This window comes from Macrotis lagotis, chromosome 4, assembly GCF_037893015.1.
Source record: "Macrotis lagotis isolate mMagLag1 chromosome 4, bilby.v1.9.chrom.fasta, whole genome shotgun sequence".
NCBI classification, from domain to species: domain Eukaryota; kingdom Metazoa; phylum Chordata; class Mammalia; order Peramelemorphia; family Peramelidae; genus Macrotis; species Macrotis lagotis.
Genome location: NC_133661.1, coordinates 82,150,327 through 82,168,985, shown reverse-complemented (window position 1 = coordinate 82,168,985; position 18,659 = coordinate 82,150,327). Strand labels below are relative to the sequence as shown.

The window sequence follows — 18,659 nt, the reverse complement described above, 5'->3', positions numbered from 1 at the left end:
CAAAAACTTGTCAAGGGCCACAGAGAGAATGTCATATTTATTTATTGCAGCAATGTCACCTATAATGAGAATAATAAATAATAAAATGTAATCATGCCATATTAGTGAGCTTTGAGGGCTGTGTGTGGACCTTAGACCATGGCTTGGACACATTGGATGTATTAAAGGATGAGATCCAGAGTCCCTCCATGAGTTCGACTTCAGGAACTTGGCTAACAATTTGTGAACAGAATTTATATATGAAAACAGGTGTTTCTGATGACAATTAAATCACAATTTATTCTTATCAGAAATGACAGGTGTATTATTATTATTATTATTATTATTATTATTATTATTATTATTATTATTATAGTTTTTGCAAGGCAATGGGGTTAAGTGGCTTGCCCAAGGCCACACGGCTAGGTAATTATTAAGTGTCTGAGGCTGGATTTGAACTCAGGTACTCCTGACTTCAGGGCCGGTGCTCTATCCACTATGACACCTAACCGCTCCCAGATGTATTATTATTAAAGAGCTTGAAGATCAGTGGAGATTATGAAGGACTGAAAGATCATTTCCTAAATATACAAAGTACTGGAGATACAAATAAACAATTACTGTGCTGGATGAGCTCACTTTCTGCTAAGAGAGACAAAACATGTGTTAGGTTTGAGCTGAAAGTCAGAAAGGCCCAGGAGCCAATTATAAAACACAGAGGTTGTGTCTTTTTGATTGTCATTTCCATTGATAAAGAATCCATTTCTGATTAAAAAATTGAAAATGTCAAATTCATTTCACTAAAGTTGTGAAGGAAATTTTCTTTTCTGGGTTTGCAGTATCTGTAGATGCTAAGGAAGAGGGAGCAACAGCACCTAGAGGAGCATCTATAAGGAAATGGCAGGCACTGTTTTAGCATCTCATAGCACGCTGCAAAAATTTAGCATCTATCAAATGCCTAACTTGATGTGACCTGGTAGCTAGAATTATGCATCAGAAGCTTTATAGTCTTCACAGACTGATTGGTGACAAATACCTTTATCCAGCTGTAATAAAGAGCACCCCTTATTTCCCTGAAAGTTATCTCACTAGTATGTGGAAGCTTGCAAGAAGGGTAGCATTACAATAAGGACCTTGAAAACTCCTGGAGAACTCAACAAATAAACTCTACCTGAACTAGACTATTATTGCAGATTGAACTCTTATCAGAATCACTTGGGTATAACATTTATCCATAAAAACTTAGGAGCAATTTTAATAGATTTCACCATTTCCAAATAATCACATTTTTCCAAACTATATGAGATGAAAACCTTAAAAAATATAAAGACCTACTGGATGAAATAAAAATTACAACGAACAACATATCATCCCTATTTTCCTGTCTGCCACTTGATTTTTATGATGAATACATTGAGTGTACAGAGAAGATGAGCTTACATATTAATATTCAAAAAGTAATACTTTATTTATCTATGCAATTGTACATAAAATATTGAATATAAAAGAATAATAAGATAAGTTCTTGGGAACCATTTCCATTGAAAAGAATAAAAAGAACTAGATATGTGATAGTTGTGTTGAGGATGATTGATGTAATGATGATGATGGTTAGTATCAAAGAATAGCAAAGGAATTTGCCAGCTTCTCTGATATAAAAACCAAATCATGGGAGTTCCAATGACCTTTCCAAATACAGACTATATAAATGCTCATATACTTATAGAAGTCATCCAAGCTTGTGTACACACACAAACACACACTCATTAGAAAACAATATAGTGACTGAGGGGTAAAAGGCTGTGACAAAAAAAATCTCAGGAGGGATGTCAAGAGCAATTCATGGATTTTATGATTATTCAACATTTTGAAACAGTTAATCACTTTTATTGATTATTGCAAAGCTTTTAACTTAGTGCCATAATCATGGCTGAATCAAGAATTGTAAATATATAAAACAGCTCCAGGCATAATAAGGATGCTAAATATTTGATGATCACACTTACAGCATACCACCAATACAATAATGCCAAGAACAATTGTGACATCTCCAGGGAAAGGTTAGTCCTGCTTTGGTCTACCAAGCCTAAACTCTTTATCATTACTCCTAAACAGAATAGAGAATGACTTTCAAGTCAAAAATGGAATCATACAAAGGCATCATATTTATTACTTGAGTACATGGAAGATATCAAGTTATATGACTTGATTGAAAAGCATATTAAAGAGCTACTTTATCTGGTAGAAACTTTCTTCAATGATATAATGTTCTTTGGACTTAGTAAGTGTAAAATTATTAATGTGTGTGTTAAGGAATAGAGAATGAAGATTTGGAGCCTGAATCTGGAGGTCAAACTTAAACCAATTCATGAAAATGGTACTTTGCTCTTCTCCGGATAAAATACATGAAATTGTCATGGACAGAACTGAGGTTACTAGTCTGAAGAAACTGGCTTAGCATAGTGAAATGAGTCTCTGCCCTCATTGCTTCATGAATTTCTTCCAATGCAGATCATAATATGCAGCTCTTATCTTTTCCCTCTGATAAGTTTGTGACAGGGGATTCATCCAATGTGCTAGAGACCTTCTTCACTTTCTCCTGACATTTAAAGAGTATCATTGGAACACTCTGCCAATTTACATGTCATCTTGGTCTTGCCAAGTAGATAACTCATCTTTTCCTTTCATTCACTTCCTTGATTATGTCTTTTGCTCTTCAGAGTTCCTTGTTGATTATATATTTCAACCTGATCATTCCTATGTATATCTCCATATACTTTGTAATCTCAGCCTCAGAGGCCATTGAGTGTACAATTATATGTGAGTTGTACACAAACTCTCCCTCCACTTTAGGTCTTGACTTGTAGACTTTTCAAGTTAGTTTACCATCAGTTCAGAAGCTGACCTTGATGCCATTTTCATCCTTGAAACCAAATCGAAGAAAATAACATGCTAAAAAGCAAAAAAGCATGGGAGCAAGCACCTTGCGCTTCATTCACTGATGACTAGGAAAGTGTGAGAATAACATCCTTTATTCATCACCTGTATAAGTATGCCATCAGAAAACTGGGATACAATAATATATTATTCTACCTTTTTTACAAATGAGGTCAAAAGAGACCTGGAGAGATTAAGTGACTTAATCCAGGTCTGACTACAATGGCAGCATTTGAATCTTTTTTCCTGACTCCTTTGTATAGCACTCTTCCTACTGGCAGTCATGTGCTAGGAGACTTAAGTTGAAAACATAAATATACTTTTTTTTTAGTTTTTTTTGCAAGGCAAATGGGGTTAAGTGGCTTGCCCAAGGCCACACAGCTAGGTAATTATTAAATGTCTGAGCATAAATATACTTCTAAGACTAGAACATGTTCTTTTTGTTTCTACTCTAAAAGAACTAAGAAGTAAAAACATTAACATGTTGGTTTTGATTATTACATACAATAAGGATATAGTAATTTTATTCTCATTTTAAATTATATTTTTTGATATCAATTTCATATGCAAACCTGTTCCCTTCTCCAGATATCTATCTTTTTTAAAACAAAGAATAAAAAAGAGTTGGGGGAAAGGAGTTTAGAAAAATTAACCAATCCATCATCTTGAGTCTGTTGGTTATATGGAATGTCTGTGAAAAAGTTGGGGAGGTGAATTTTTTCCCTTCTTTGGAGTCTAGCTTGATCATTCTAATTAAAAGAATTGTATTTATATTTCCATGTAATTATAATAGTGCCTGACACGTTAAGAACTTAATGCTTGTTGACCGACCTATACATCATACCTATACAAAAGTATAATACTTTTCAAAGATGTATTATAATGTTTATAAAACTTTGTAACATGCTAAATTTACAGATATTCTTAGTGAATGGGAAATAATTATTTATTGCTCATGTGTCCTATCATTTTGTCCAGTTTCATTGTTGATCCAGTTCAGTCCCAACATATTATTCCCAGATCATTCTTAGTTTCAAGAACCCCAGGGAAAATATACTAGTTATGACCCATACCAACCTCTATAGAAACTCTGCAGTTTCTCCTTCAAGATATATAACCAGAAGTCAACTAACAGAAGCATTAATTAGAATTGGTAGGGATTGTTCTGTTTCTTTTATCTTTGATTAGCTCTACTATCACTAGGAGTAGGAAAACAATTAGTTGATTTCTCTATTTCTGTCTTGTATTTAGGTTAAACTGTAGCAATGTTTGAGAAATAGTGTGGGTGAGTAGAGCCATTGCAATGAGATGGCATCATTTTGCAGAGTTAATACTTAGGCAGAATTGTACAGGGTAGCAGATTCTGAGGGATAAAAAGGCAAAAATTGGAACCTAAGCTTGAAAGCTGACCTCAAGTTAATTTCATACCATTCTAAAACTATTCATCCACTAGCATTCTCAATTTCAACAGTTTCTCCTAAATGATTATTTTGTTTGCACCTAAGCAAATCATTTTTATTAGCATACTAATACAAAATGATAAATTATGTCATTTGTACTTGTCTTTGGAAAGTGTCTGTATATTTATATGTTAATATAAATGCTTCTGATGTTTTAGGATTCATAATATGATACAGGAATAACATAGTTGATGACAGGGACTTGAGGCAGGAGTAACTTGAACAAGGAGACCACCAACAGGTTATTGCAATTGTCTAAATATGAGATGATGAAACTCTGTACTAGTGGGGTACTATTACAGAAGGGGAGGAGATGTATACAAGAGATATTAGGAAGGTAAAATTGAGAGACCTTATCCCTATATTGACTATGGGGAGCAGGGTGAGAGAAAGTGAAGACTCAAACTAGACATTTAGGTCTTGAGCCTGGGGGACTGGAAGGATGCCCTTGGAAATAATAGGAAAGTTAGAAAGAGAAGAGGCTGAAGGGATGGGGGAAGATGAATTAAATAGCTTTTCTGACTCCCGTAAGAGATACTAGAGTATATTGTTTCCAAGGCTTCAAAACGTAGAACAGTTTACTTGATAAAGGACTTGTATTTGAGTCTTTAGGGAACCGAGAAAACACTATCCTCACTTTTTGTTATCTCCCGAATCTGTACTAGTGATTCATCCTACCCTGGATTGTTCTTTGGCAAATGAACCTGTGGTTCCTTAATGCTTTGCATCTTGTTCTTTTTCTGGCAGCCCTCCCATCCTTATTCTCTTCTCCTAGAAATCAGCATGAGTTGTCCTGGCTCTTGTCACTGTCTTCAACTTTGCTTTGTTATACTTCACTTTAGTTCTCTTTTCTCAGCTAGCATTAGTTACCTTCTCTCCAAGTACCAGATGTGGAACTTCTGTATTGTGGTACAACTGCCCTGGCATCTAAGGAAACAGTGTTCTACTCTTTCCTCTCTTCAAGGTATCAAGAACTTTTTGGTCCATTTGGACTTTTCATTTTTTTTTTAGACCTCCCACATAAAACTTCTTTCAGCCAGCTTGTAGGAGTAACTCTTCGTTGGATTGCTGTTTTTCCTGCTGATCATTGAAGCCTGGTTAAATATACCTGCATTAACATCTGTCTAGTCTTTTAGGGTTTTAGTAGCTCTTTGGAGAGGCCTTCTAATTCTCTTTCTGTTTGTCTTGCCTTATCTTTCTTTGGTGAATTTGATATGGTTTATTGCCATTACTCCAGGCTATTTCTCAGAGACTTCCAAAAAGGTATAGTTCAGAATCCATGACTATGAGGAATCCATGAGGAATCTTTATTACACAGAGGTCAAATAAAGAAGCAGATATTACCTTTAAGGAACTTATAGATTTGAAAGGAAAACAAAGCAAATAGATGGACAACTATTCAAACCCTCTACAAATTACTCATTTCTAATGAGGCTTTATTTCACATTAGTTCCAACTGTATTATGTTCTTCCTAAATAGATTCCTATTTATTCTCTAAACTAGTCCTGCCCTTTGCTACGTCTATGCATTCATGTGGGGTATCCCCATGTTTAGAATGAACTTCCAAATTTTTGCCTGCTTTTTTAAAAAACAAAACATTGTACAAAATATAAGAATAATTATCCCAAAATGTACAAAAATTTTCATTTTTGTAAAACTACTTATTGGAGATAACTATATAGATATACAGGAAATTCTGCTGATATCAGTGTAATGGTCAGTTAATAGTTTGCAAAATAAATCTGAGTACTTGTGATGTCTTTGTTATATTTAATAAGCATCATATGTCTTAAAGTAGTCATCTGAATAAAACAGACCAAAATTATTTTTGTGATTACATATACAAAAGTCTGTATCCAAATAAGAAACAATTTAGCAACTTTCACCAGAGTATATACTCCTATAAGGTTTGAATATCTGAGAGGTTCAAGTTAGAGAACATATGTAAAAGGCTTTGCAAACTTTAAAGAGCTATGTAAAAATCAATTCTTAAAGTTATGTACGACAAAGCACAGTGTTTGACATAGGGGATATAAAATTATATAACCTAAAGTTTAGTAAGGGAATAAGTAAGGGGGCATTCATAAATAAGTAGAATGCAGGATAGAATGTGTTAGGGACAAAGAAGATCTAGAAAAAGTACTCAGAAACTTTAAGGGAAAAAAGATTATTGTCATGGGTAGGGGAAGAGTCAGGGAAGTCTTTATAGAGGAGGTGGTATCTGAACTGATCTTCAAGGGATTTCAACTGACAGAGATGTGAAGAAAGCTCATTCTAAGTATGAGGGATGTCTCACATGCATTCAAGCAGAGACAGAAATACAGAGATACAGAACAAATAGGATTCTCATCTGATTGGACCACAGAAGGCATAAAGGGAGGAATGTGAAGCCAAGCCAGAAATGAATCCAATTTTGGAAGACCTCATGTAGCTATTCATCTTTTTTTTTCTTTAGGTTTTTGTAAGGCAGTGAGGTTAAGTGACTTGCCCAAAGACATACAGCTAGGTAATTTAATAATGTTTGAGGCTGGATTTGAATTCAAGTCCTCCTGACTCCAGGGCTGGTGGTCTATCTAATCATCACCTAGCTGTCCCTCATGTAGCTATTTATACATTATATTTTCATAATTACTTTAGGTTTGCCCAAATCTTAAAAAATTTAAGTACTGAATGCCTGAAATAACATTTTTAAAAAACCTGTTAGATAATAACTTAAAAAATCAAAAAATATATTTGATAGATAAATAAGTACAATTATATTATGTCCATATTTTTATGTTATTCTTTGATTACCTTTATGGTCTTGGTTGCTTTTGTTATACATACCTTTGTATTGTTATAAATTTCCATAAATAAAATAGAATCTTAACAATTAAATACAAAATAATTTTTACAACCTTGCTTATTAAGTGTTACATCTATAATGACAGAATGCTTTGACTGTGTGAAGTTATAAAAATTTACCCATAACTTTGACTTGATTTCTCTTTGATTGAGAAAGTCATTAAAAATCTTAGCTGCATGTATGTACATGTGTTCAATAGTGTATAAGTATTTATGTATACTTCTGCTTCTGTCTATTCTCTAACAAGGACAGACAGAAAATCATACTTTTTTATTTATGTTCCTTTAGTCATCAAGCAACCAGCGCTGCTTTTATTTGTCTTATACTTACTGTTTAAATTTTATTCATTAATAATCACATAAAGACCAACAGATGGAAGATACTTATAAAGCAGAATATTACATAATTAAGTTGAAAGAAGGACTTTTGTTAATTTTTTTCTCCTACCTAAAAAAATACTCAGTAACATTTTCAGTTATTTGTGACTGGAATAGGCATTTTATTTCTCTGGCAGGAAGGCACTCCATCAGAGCTCTGTTTTTTGAATGTGCTCATTCAGCAGATATTTAACTTCCTGTAATTCAGTAACCATTCTTAAGGGGATTGTTGTTAGTCAACAAGAAAAACAAAATAAGAAAAAATTACTCAGTAATTTTTGTGTATATAGAAATTTATATAAAAACCTGTAGAAAAAAATAGCTGTTTTCATTGTAAATGAAATTTTATTATAAGAAATACATTTAAATTATACTTTTAAATTATAGCAAGACAGAAGACTAGTATATTTCTTTACTTTTTGCTACTATAAGTACTGCTGCTGCTTTTTTAAAATATATTTTGCTTTTTGATTTGATTGCTTTGCTGATTTCCTTCTCAGAATAACAACAATGACCATGCAGCCATGTCGGTAAGTAGATAAAAGTCAAAGAAAGCATGTACACTGAAAAACTATGAACCGCCTACAGGCTTATTCTTCTCTACTTAATTGTTAAAAGAAATTTTAGTTTTCTTGGTAACTTGTTTGATATCATATTTGAATTGTGGAGGATTGTAGTATTTTCACTCATTGGCACAACATAGTTTCTAAGACTTGCTGAGGCAGGTTATGATTAAAATTATTTTGCAAACAAATTCCCTCTGAAGCAACCACTTGGATGTGAGGTTTAGTGTCACATGTAGGGCTGTAAACAATTAAGCACCGTCCTCAGGGAGACCCTGAGCTTGAAAAAGCTATAACAGTATGCATCTATTGAATAAAAGAAGCTTTTATGTTTGTTATAGAGTTTCAACATGAGGTGTCCTTACCACAACCAGGAATCCCAAGAAGGAACCTCTGAAAATGTTCCACGGGTAGTGGGCTATAGGGGCTGCAGATTTCTAAATACCCTCTCCTTTGAGTGAAATAAGTTGCTGGGCTGCAAAAAGATCTCTGGTTGTGATTTGGAGGTCTAGGTCTTCCTATAGCAACTCTGTGCCATGATGCTAGCAATATGGCACCCCTGCTGCTGTAACTCTACCACAGGGAAAAGAGAAATGAATCCCACCTTCATCAGAAACTAAATTTAAACAAAAGTGATTGAAGGTTAATGGTGATAAGTGCCCTCGAGTAAAATGAGATTGAATTATATATAAAATTACTGTTGAATTATATTCTCAGATGTTATTTGGAATCACTTTAATGTATTGAGATACTCTGTTAAACTAGATTAATTTTTAGTTTCTTTTTTGACCCAGTTATTTTCAAATTTATGGAGCTTTTGGTATGTAAGCTATCTGATGATTGCTGCAATTTTCTTCTAAATTCTAATGGTTCCTTGTTAGGAATGATTCCCTCTTCCCCATTCTGCCTTTAAAAATTGTTTCTCAGAAGAACAATATAGGATGATCTGGAAAAGATGTTATTGTGTCAAGTATCCTAATTTTATTTGTGAATAGTTTTAAAAAACTCAAACAACTTAAAACATACTGCCTCTAGCTTATAATGTAGTTCAGAAGAAAAGTAAAGTTTTAAAATGTCAGAGGAAGTGTTGGGTTTTTGTTTCTTTTGTTGTTTAGTTTTGTCTGACTCTTCATGATTCCTATTGAGGCTTTCTTTACGAAGATACTGAAGAGATTTGCCATTTCCTTCTCCAGCTCATTTTACAATGAGGAAACTGAGGCAAACAGTTAAGTGACTTGCTCAGAGTCATACAACTGGTAAGATCTGAGGCTAGATTTGAATTCAGGTCCTCCTGACTCCAGGGCTAGCACTCTATTGCACCACCTAACTGTCCTGAAAGAGGTGTTAGCATTAAGATTTTTTTTATTAGTATTACAGTTACATCTCTTATCTTACCTTATCTTAAGGCCAACAGGAATGATTGTTGTTGCTACTATTGAATGAATTCTTTTAAATTTGTTTATTGAAAGTGTAATTAAATCTAATCCATTACTTAAAAAGACCCAGAAATACCTTTTTTAAAAATAGATTTTGGGGGCAGCTAGGTGGCGCAGTGAATAGAGCACTGGCCTTGAAGTCAGGAGTACCTGGGTTCAAATCTGACCTCAGACACTTAATAATTACCTAGCCGTGTGGCCTTGGGCAAGCCACTTAACCCCATTTCCTTGAAAAAAAATCTAAAAAAAATAGATTTTGGAACTTTTGATTAAGAGAAATCAATGAAGAAAGTGGACAATGCAAATACCCTTTGTAAAGAAAAAGAAAAATGGCTCTATAACTCAGCCTTTCAATCATTTAAAAAATTTAATCAGCCTTTAAAAAATTCAGAAACTTTTATATTCAGTATGTGATACTTTTTTTATAAGTGAATGTTTTGAATATATGATAAATGAATATATGAGAATAAATAGTACCTTAAGAAATGAGAAGCTTTATGAATGAAAGTTTTGATAACTTTAATAAGTGAAAAAGATACCAGTAAATATTTGAGATTAAGAGATTGATGTTTGGAAATGTTAATATAAACACAGCAAAAACAAATAGAAGCACCTTATGTATCTGGAAGTCATCTTTTTCCATTTTCTTAAACTTCTAGAATACAGTTGCAAGCTCAAAGAGAAGTCAAAAGGCCCTCAGAGTTTTAGAAACAATTGAGTCCCAAAGCTAATAGCAAATATTTGACTCTCTTAGTCTCCATGATTTTTAGGAATGTATGGGGAAGGGCACCAGTAAATTTGGTTTTGGATGTGAATACTCACATTAACAACTAGTTTTGCTCTGATAGAGAAGGTAATCATTGACATGGATAGAAAGTAATTTTGAGCACTTTATAATACATCTGATCTGAGCAAAATAATAGAAAGATGGCGAGTTCCTTAAGAGAACTCTTAAAATGGAATGAAACAGTGTCAACAATATGCTGACAAGCAGAAAACATGAGAGGAGGGGAGAATATATATAAGGATTGTTCTATAATTAATGACTGAAAATGGACAAGATTTCCATTTCCAATATCCATTCTACTCTGGATCTGTAGATTATAATAAATAAAAAAGCATTCGCTAGTTGAGGTTCTGTGTCCTTTTCTACATTAAAGAAATGGAGTGACCTGTAGGCATGGACAGTGGTTGGGTGATATCAGAAGGACTTAATCTGGTGGAATCAAGAAGTTATTTGTAACCACTTTCTGTTCTGCTGCAGTTAAAGGTTGTTCCTGCCATATGTGTAGAAGTCTTAATTTTTGTTGAATTTCAAGCAGACTCAAAGAGATTGAGGAGGACTGGAGAAAAGGGGAGATTTTAAAAGGGTTTCTGGGAAGGAATTGACTCTGATAACAGTGATGATGATAATAATATGGAGTTAAAGAAAAAAATTCTTGTAACACTTAGGATCATTTTGGGAAGAAAGTTAGAATGTTTGAATCTCCTAGGAAGAAGAGCATGAGGGAGGAAGCCTGGGTGTACCATATATATGTTATACGGGGCATAAATCTACTCAGGTGTCTTGTATCATGACAAAACCTGTACTCTTGGCTCAGGAGCACTGAGCCCTGAATTAAGCATTAATATGTGAGATGGATGAGGAAGGGCACCAGGTTACCTAAGGAAAGTCAAACTGACCTATATCAGAAATGAAGCTGGTCATAGTTCTAAAACATCAGTATTAGGTTTGAACTGTGAATAGCCTTGTACTTCCAAGACTGTATTTGTGCTTCCCTTGAGGCTAGGGATTATTAAAAGGGTGAGAGTTTCATGGAGGAGAATGAGATTCTAAGGGAGTATGAGAAATGTTGATTAAAAATTTATAATGGACTGGAATGGCAAACTATTGTACTGGAGACTGGGGATATGGAGTATATTTAAAAATTATAAATGGATTGTAATATAAGGAATAATAGTAAGAATGGATTAAGGGGTTGAATTTTTTGGTAGACTTGTGAATTTCAGAGTACATTCTTAAAAATCTAGATTTAAAGAGGTATTAAATGTGTTACAGTTCATCAGAGGGTATTCTTATATCTCATATTACAAATTCATAATATTCCATTCTTAGAAATTAATGACAATTTTATAAACAACTTTATGCTTGGAAGTAGAATGCACCATATGGAGATTTTATATTGAAATCCATTATTATAGAAGATATACATCCCTTTTATAAAAAACAACTTATGTAATCTTTCATAGCCTTTACCAATGACATGTATGTATTTCTGATTTAGTAGCATTTTGTTGTTCTTAGAATACTTGATGGCTATTATCATTTTTGAATCAGAAATAAATATTTAGATAATCAAAATAGAACATAGAATTTCTATTTATAGGGAAGAATAGATCATTACAAAAATCAATCTGGGGGCGGCTAGGTGGTGTAGTGGATAAAGCACCGGCCTTGGAGTCAGGAGTACCTGGGTTCAAATCCGGTCTCAGACACTTAATAATTACCTAGCTGTGTGACCTTGGGGCAAGCCACTTAATCCCATTGCCTTGCAAAAAAAAAAAAACCCTAAAAAAATCAATCTCTAATTTTTTCTTATTTTAATTAATAAATATACAATCCTCAATCTTCAAGCTTGCATAAACTATGAAAATTCAGACTCCCCAGGAGACCAAACCAATTCATTAGAATGTTTCCCCTCCTCTTTTGTGTTTCCTTAAAAAAAATTTATATCAGCCCCATAGCTAAAGCTTTTATTGCAAAAAGACAAAGGTTTGTGAAATACAAGAATTTAATATTTCCTTTTAAATATTAACTCTTAGGCATAAATTTAAATATATAAACTATATTTTGTTCTACAATAAGTGAAAATATTTAATCATATTCTTTTAAAACCTGTTATTATGGATTTTAAGAAAAATAAACATGCCATATGGTATTTCTGAATCTTCATAGAAGTGTTATATTTTTGTTACCCCACAAGAAAGTTTATAATGAAAAATTTATTCTTTTTGAATGTTAAGGATAAAGTAGGTTTTCTTGGGAAGAATTTTGATCTGTAAATTAATCATTCAGACATACCTGTCAGTGCTATTTTCAATAACATAGATTTGTGATGAATATACAGAACTTGAGAGAAAGAATTGGATAGTTGAAAACAGATTAAAAATTATTTTTGACTACTCTTTGGTTTACTACCTTGATATGTAAGCTAAGATGATAAACTGAGACATTAAGAAATCCAACAAGTTTAATTTTTTGAAGTGTACTCCATTTCCATTTTATTTCTTTTTAGCATGGTGGGATTGTCAAAGCACAAATGATTCCTAGTATAGTTAAAGCACAAAACATTGTTTTCATGTTATTACAAAAAATGCATTGCATTCTAATTTTGTGATTTTTATGATATTTTAAAAACAGTATTTGCAGACTGCTCAGCAAATCTAAAATAATTTTGGAATTTTGTTTATTTGAAAATACAAACAAATGCCTTTTCTTGTTTTTTTTTTTTTAGTTTGGGGGTTGGGGGTTTGTATGTTATTGTTCATGTGATTGGCAGTGAAAGCCTAATTTCACAGCTTGCAGTGAGGAGCTATTGGGTAAAAGGTGGCTGTGCCCCACAAGTTAAATTCAAAAAGTGTCAATCAAGACTTCACATAGGTTACTTAGAGAATGCATTTTCTTACTCGCTTCACCAAATGTCGTCTCATGCTGTCTTTGATTGGCACAGCCTGGCAGGGAGGATGGATGAATCTGTCACCGACTGGTTAATTGTGTTGCTGGTCTCAGCCTGACATCAGGTCTTTGACTCTTAAGTGGCTCAATACAAAACAAATTAGCAGATTGTAGTCATATTTCTCATTCTATATGCTTTGACTTTGTTGAATGGAGTCCATAAATCATATTGACTGACACACTAGTAAATGATGAAAGCTGCTTTTGAGGCAGTTAGTGTGGATCTAGAAAGCAGCACTGTGAAGGTGCCATGGAAGGATGCATATGGCTGACCCTTTGGGAATTTCTTAGGAGCCAAATGTCTCTTTACTACAATTGTTCTTAAAAGAAAGGCTTTTGGGTACTGCAAAAAGGATCTAATATGTCAGCAGATTCTCTTTTACAAGTTCCTTTGAAATACAAGAAGTTTATCTAAGGGTTTTCTCCTTTTACAACATGTATTTCAGCAAAATGTTAGATTGTTGTCTTTTAAATGTTTAGCAGGTGTTTTTACTTACAGATTAGTTTCTTATTTTTTGAACTTTAACTTGTCAAAGCCAAAGAACAAGTTAATGATGTTGCAATTAATTTTTCAAATGAGAACAGCAGATATTCCACAGTTGTTTACAATTGGAAAGCTATTTCATTTTTTTGGCAAATAAGTGCATTTTTTTTGTTTAACATAATGGAAGAAATAGAACATTCTAAATGAAAGCACTGGCATGTGAAAAGCATCTTATTTTAGATGGCAATATGTTATTAAGAGAAAACAGTAATGATGATACAATTCAAAGAACTTCAGTCAGTGGCTTTCACTGTAAACACTGATGATTAAAGTGACTTACTAGAGAAATTTTATTGTATGTATATTTGAAACACTAAATTATTTTCTATTTTCATTTTTAGAATAAATGATAAAAAATAACTTAAAAGAGTATTTTGTATAAATTTCAAAGTTAGAAGTATTGAATTTTTAAAAGCAACACAACTACTAACGTTGACAGTTAAAACAATTTTATACCTGCATCTTTTTTAACCCTGATTTTACATTCATATCTGAAGGGAAATTTTAATTTCATTTGCATATTTATAAAGTATTTTATGATTCATTTAATATTGTATTAAGGAGAACAATAAGCCTGTAGTTACTTTGCATAGTTTAAAGAAATGAAATGTCAAAATTCTGGTTCAGATGTGTTGAAATGAATAAAATGCTTATATAGTAAATGTATATGTATTTGCTTTTAAAGTATTTATTTTCATCATTTTTTTAAGTAGCTTATGTTTTAGTTCAATTAACATCATTTTTTCTGCTGCAATACTAATATTATATATGAGCTTGTAGCATCTAACTTTGTTTTTGGATCATACTCATTAAAAATACCTCTTAATTATATGCAATATTTGCATATTAAAATAAATTGGAAGCTAAAACTTTTTGACGCCTTATAAATCTGCTTGTGCAGTTATTACATTATTGTAACAACATAAGTAGAAGATAGAACTAATTTGCTGGATCAGTACATTCAACTTAAATATTTGTTCCATTGAATCAATAGGACATTTCTATTACATATTTTTAGGTCTATTCCATTATAATTAAATGTTTTCTTTCTCTTTTCCCTACTCCCCTCACCCCATTCATTTTGATTTTATACTACTTGAGGAATAATATTGCATGTCTTCCAGATATTTTCTACTTGGGTTTGGGATCTTGAAGCATGCATGCTGGCTTAGATTGTTTTTTTTTTTTTTTGGTATGTTTCATATATTTGTTTTCAACAGTTCAACAGTATCTTTCAAATATGTCGTTCATATCTTCTTTCTTCTATAAGGTTTTTATTTGAAAAATTGACATCCCATTTTAGAAATGCAGCTTTTTTTTAACTGCATGGTGTCTAAATGCTAATGGCTTATTCATGAAAACTTAAAATTTCTAATCTGATTTGAAGTATCTATAATTTTTAAAAAAGTGCAATGTTTAATAGCATTATTTAAAAGATATGTTCTATGTCATAGATTTTTATACTTACAACAATTACTATATAGTTTTTATACTGATTTCAAGCTTTTGTGTTTGATATCTTTTTGCATTTAGAAAATGAAAAGTTTTTTAGACTCCTCTTCCTTTATTGGTTTTTGACTATTTTGACCATTTGACTATTTTGACTATGTATAGGAAAAAATAATTAAATAGGAAATTTTAGTGTAACATGTTGTTTATGCAAGTAAATAACATGGCCTTTTATGCTCCTTAAAGTACAAATTTCTGACTAAATAATGCCACAATAGAAAACAATGATTTATAAACTGTTTATTATAGCACATTCTTATCTTTTACTTCATTTAATAATATGTTAATATTTCATTTGTAGGATATTAAGTAGAATTATATTGTAATATTTATTTAAAGTAATTAGTAAATTTAAGATTTTCAACATTCAGCAACTTTAAAAAGTAAAATTTCTGCTAAAAATCATTATAGGGTTATGTTTGGAGGAAGGTATGAAATATAGACACTCAAATTTTTAAGTTATCTTTATAGAAAAAAATTTGATAATATAGAAGAAGATATTTTGAAGATTCATGCTAGTTGTAAGAAAGATATAGTTTTTATGTTTTTCTTGGTTATACATTTTAAAATTCTAATTTATAAAATTAATGTTGGAAAGAAATCAGACTTATTTTTTAAGTTCTTTTGATCACTAAAACTAATAAATATATGACAAACTTTTAAATCCTGTTGACAAGATGGACACTTTAAAATGTTCATAAAACTATTATAAATTATTATTAATAAGAAAGTGATGCATTATGACTCATTCACGGTCCTTTTTCAAATTTAGGTAATTGTTATTATTTCATGTAGTTAAACTTTCATAATTTGTAAATTTCATTTATTTTTACTTTATCTGCAAAAGAGATGCCTTATCCTATTTTCAGCAAAACTTCTATGATCATAGATCAGTAAAGTATACTTAATGACATATTTTAATTTTCATTCTTATAAAATATTGACTAATGATTACTTAATATGTATTGTAGCTTCTCTCTGTGCCATTACAACTTTAATGTTATTATCTGGGAAATAAAAATGGAAATTTTTAATTCCCAGTCCTAGGGCAAATTATAAATGCAAAAATAATACTTAAGATTGATGAGATCTATTTTAACTGATATTGTATAATGTCTTTGTGTATGTGCTTTTCTCTTTATTAGGGAAAAGTTGCCCAGACAGCTTGCATGTCAGCCTGCCAGCATCTGTCGACATCCTTAATGCAGATGTTATTGGACAGTGAGTTAAAACAGATAAGCATGGGAGCTGTTCAGCAATTTAACTTAGATGTCATACAATGTGAATGTAAGTACCTTATTCTGAATATTATTTAAATCCATTTCATTTCCAGGAGCTTATTTTTTTAATTAGGTGAACCAATCTAAGCACAATTCAGAAACTTAATAGGATAGGCCAAGAAGGATACAAGGTTTTAAATAAATTTCCAACAACCATAGCTTCTGGGAAGAATGTTGCCTTATTCCTCAGGGGAGGAAATAAGATCAGTCACAGAGCTAGGGGAGGCCAGAAAGAAGTGTAGAAGTGGAAAAGTAAAAAAAAAAAAATGACAATCCATCTTCCCACCTTTCATTTTTTTCCTTTCTCTAGATCAGGATTCTTTTTTGTATCATGCCTGTGAACTATGGACCCCTTCTCAGAATATTTTTAATTGATGAAATAAGAAATTTAGAATTACAAACGAAAACAATTATATTGAAATAAAAAGATCAAAACATATATTAAAAAATAATTTCAGAGACCCCAGAATAAGAGCACTTGCTCTAGGTAGTCCAGCCTTTTCAATGATTTCAGTTTCCTCTCAACATTCCATTTTGAAGGAACTTAGTTTGTAGAACTCGTTATTTTTTCTTTTTTTCTGTTAAACATTCTGTTATGTCTGAATCTTTTTCTTCCTTCCTGAAATTCTTAGGCTTAGTTGTACCCACAGCAACAAGAACAAACACTCACATTGTATGGCACTTTAAGATTGACAAGGCACGCTAAGAAAGATCCATTTTTACAAATGAGGAAACTGTGGCTCAGAACAATTACCAGACATGGTCAAGTCACAGCTAATAAGTGTCAGCATTACTACAACTCAGATCCAAATATTAGATGTATTAGCATGAGACATATGTAAAATGTAAAATTTTTAAACTATGTATGTAAACTAAGTGACTGTGTGGACTTGTGTAGAAGTGAACAACTTTCAGACATGCTTTATATAACCATCTTAGTAAGGAATTGTTTAAATTGACAAAAACTCCTGGTTGGCAAATTCCACCTTATCACCACTAAAGTGAAGTACTCAGCAATTTTATCAGTCACCACTGGTGAGAAATTGAAAATCAGTGGGGCACAAGGATTATAAATACTTGTGTGAGGGAAATTTTAGGATAATAAATTTCTTATTGGAGAGTGACTTATAAAGAATTAAGAGATTAGAGCCATATATTTCTAAGTAGGCAAAGAGTGTCCCTATTTACTTATGAACCTTCATATTTCTTTCAAGAAAGAAGTTAAAAATGAAGAGGAGCCTATTAAACAATAACCAAAAAAAAGATAAGTGGCCTAGAAAGAAGGAAACATTCTAGATTTTTAGAAGGAATTATTTTTCCCCTTAGATACACTTTTAATTTTTTTCTCTTTAATCAGGAGCTATCTTTGTTTCATTTTTTCTTTGTCTAGCTCACATACCATTAAAATCATTTCTATTCTGTAAGTATTTAACATCTCATTCCTTCATTTTCCTTAGAGGCTGCAACATAAAGACTTGTTTATTCAAGTATCACTTCACATAGACATTTGTTGAACCAGTTTTGTACCCTGTAATTTTCAGTGATCTGCTGGGTGATGCCCAGATAAATTGTTTCATCCTTTAGGTTATTGATAGATGATCATTAATTGTCCATTGAATTTGTTACTTTACCAGAAGAAACTGCTATTCTTTTAGGTCTAAATGACAAAGGAATATATTTCTTTACAATTGTTAAAGTTTCCATAGCACCAATCTTGCTGGAAATTTATATCCTTAAATGTATACAAGGAACTTATATACTTATTCAAAGAATTTTAGCGTTTCAAAGTTTGAAAAGATCTCAGAGACTATCCATTCCAGTTGATATTTGTAGGGAAACTCTTTGTAGAGCATCCACAACCTCCTGAAAGCATTTGCTTGAAATACTATGGTTAGGAGAACTCACTAATAATGTCTCAAGGCACTTCTTTTCTTTTACTAAAGTAAATAATCAACTTGACCAGCAGAGGGCCAATGAGAAATCCCTCTGCTC

At 32.2% G+C, this 18,659-nt stretch overlaps 1 protein-coding gene across 4 annotated transcripts in view; it reads left to right on the top strand.

Annotated features, from left to right (window-relative positions):
- The window catches only part of EXOC6 (exocyst complex component 6), a 218,378-nt gene that overhangs the window by 146,355 nt on the left and 53,364 nt on the right, over window positions 1–18,659 (top strand). For 2 of the 4 annotated variants that reach the window (XM_074233354.1, XM_074233355.1), the window contains exons 19-20: window positions 8,100–8,129; window positions 16,533–16,674. In XM_074233354.1, the coding sequence (XP_074089455.1) occupies window positions 8,100–8,129; window positions 16,533–16,674 (172 nt within the window). The remainder of the gene's footprint in view (window positions 1–8,099; window positions 8,130–16,532; window positions 16,675–18,659) is intronic. The other 2 variants (XM_074233356.1, XM_074233357.1) reach the window with 1 other exon arrangement.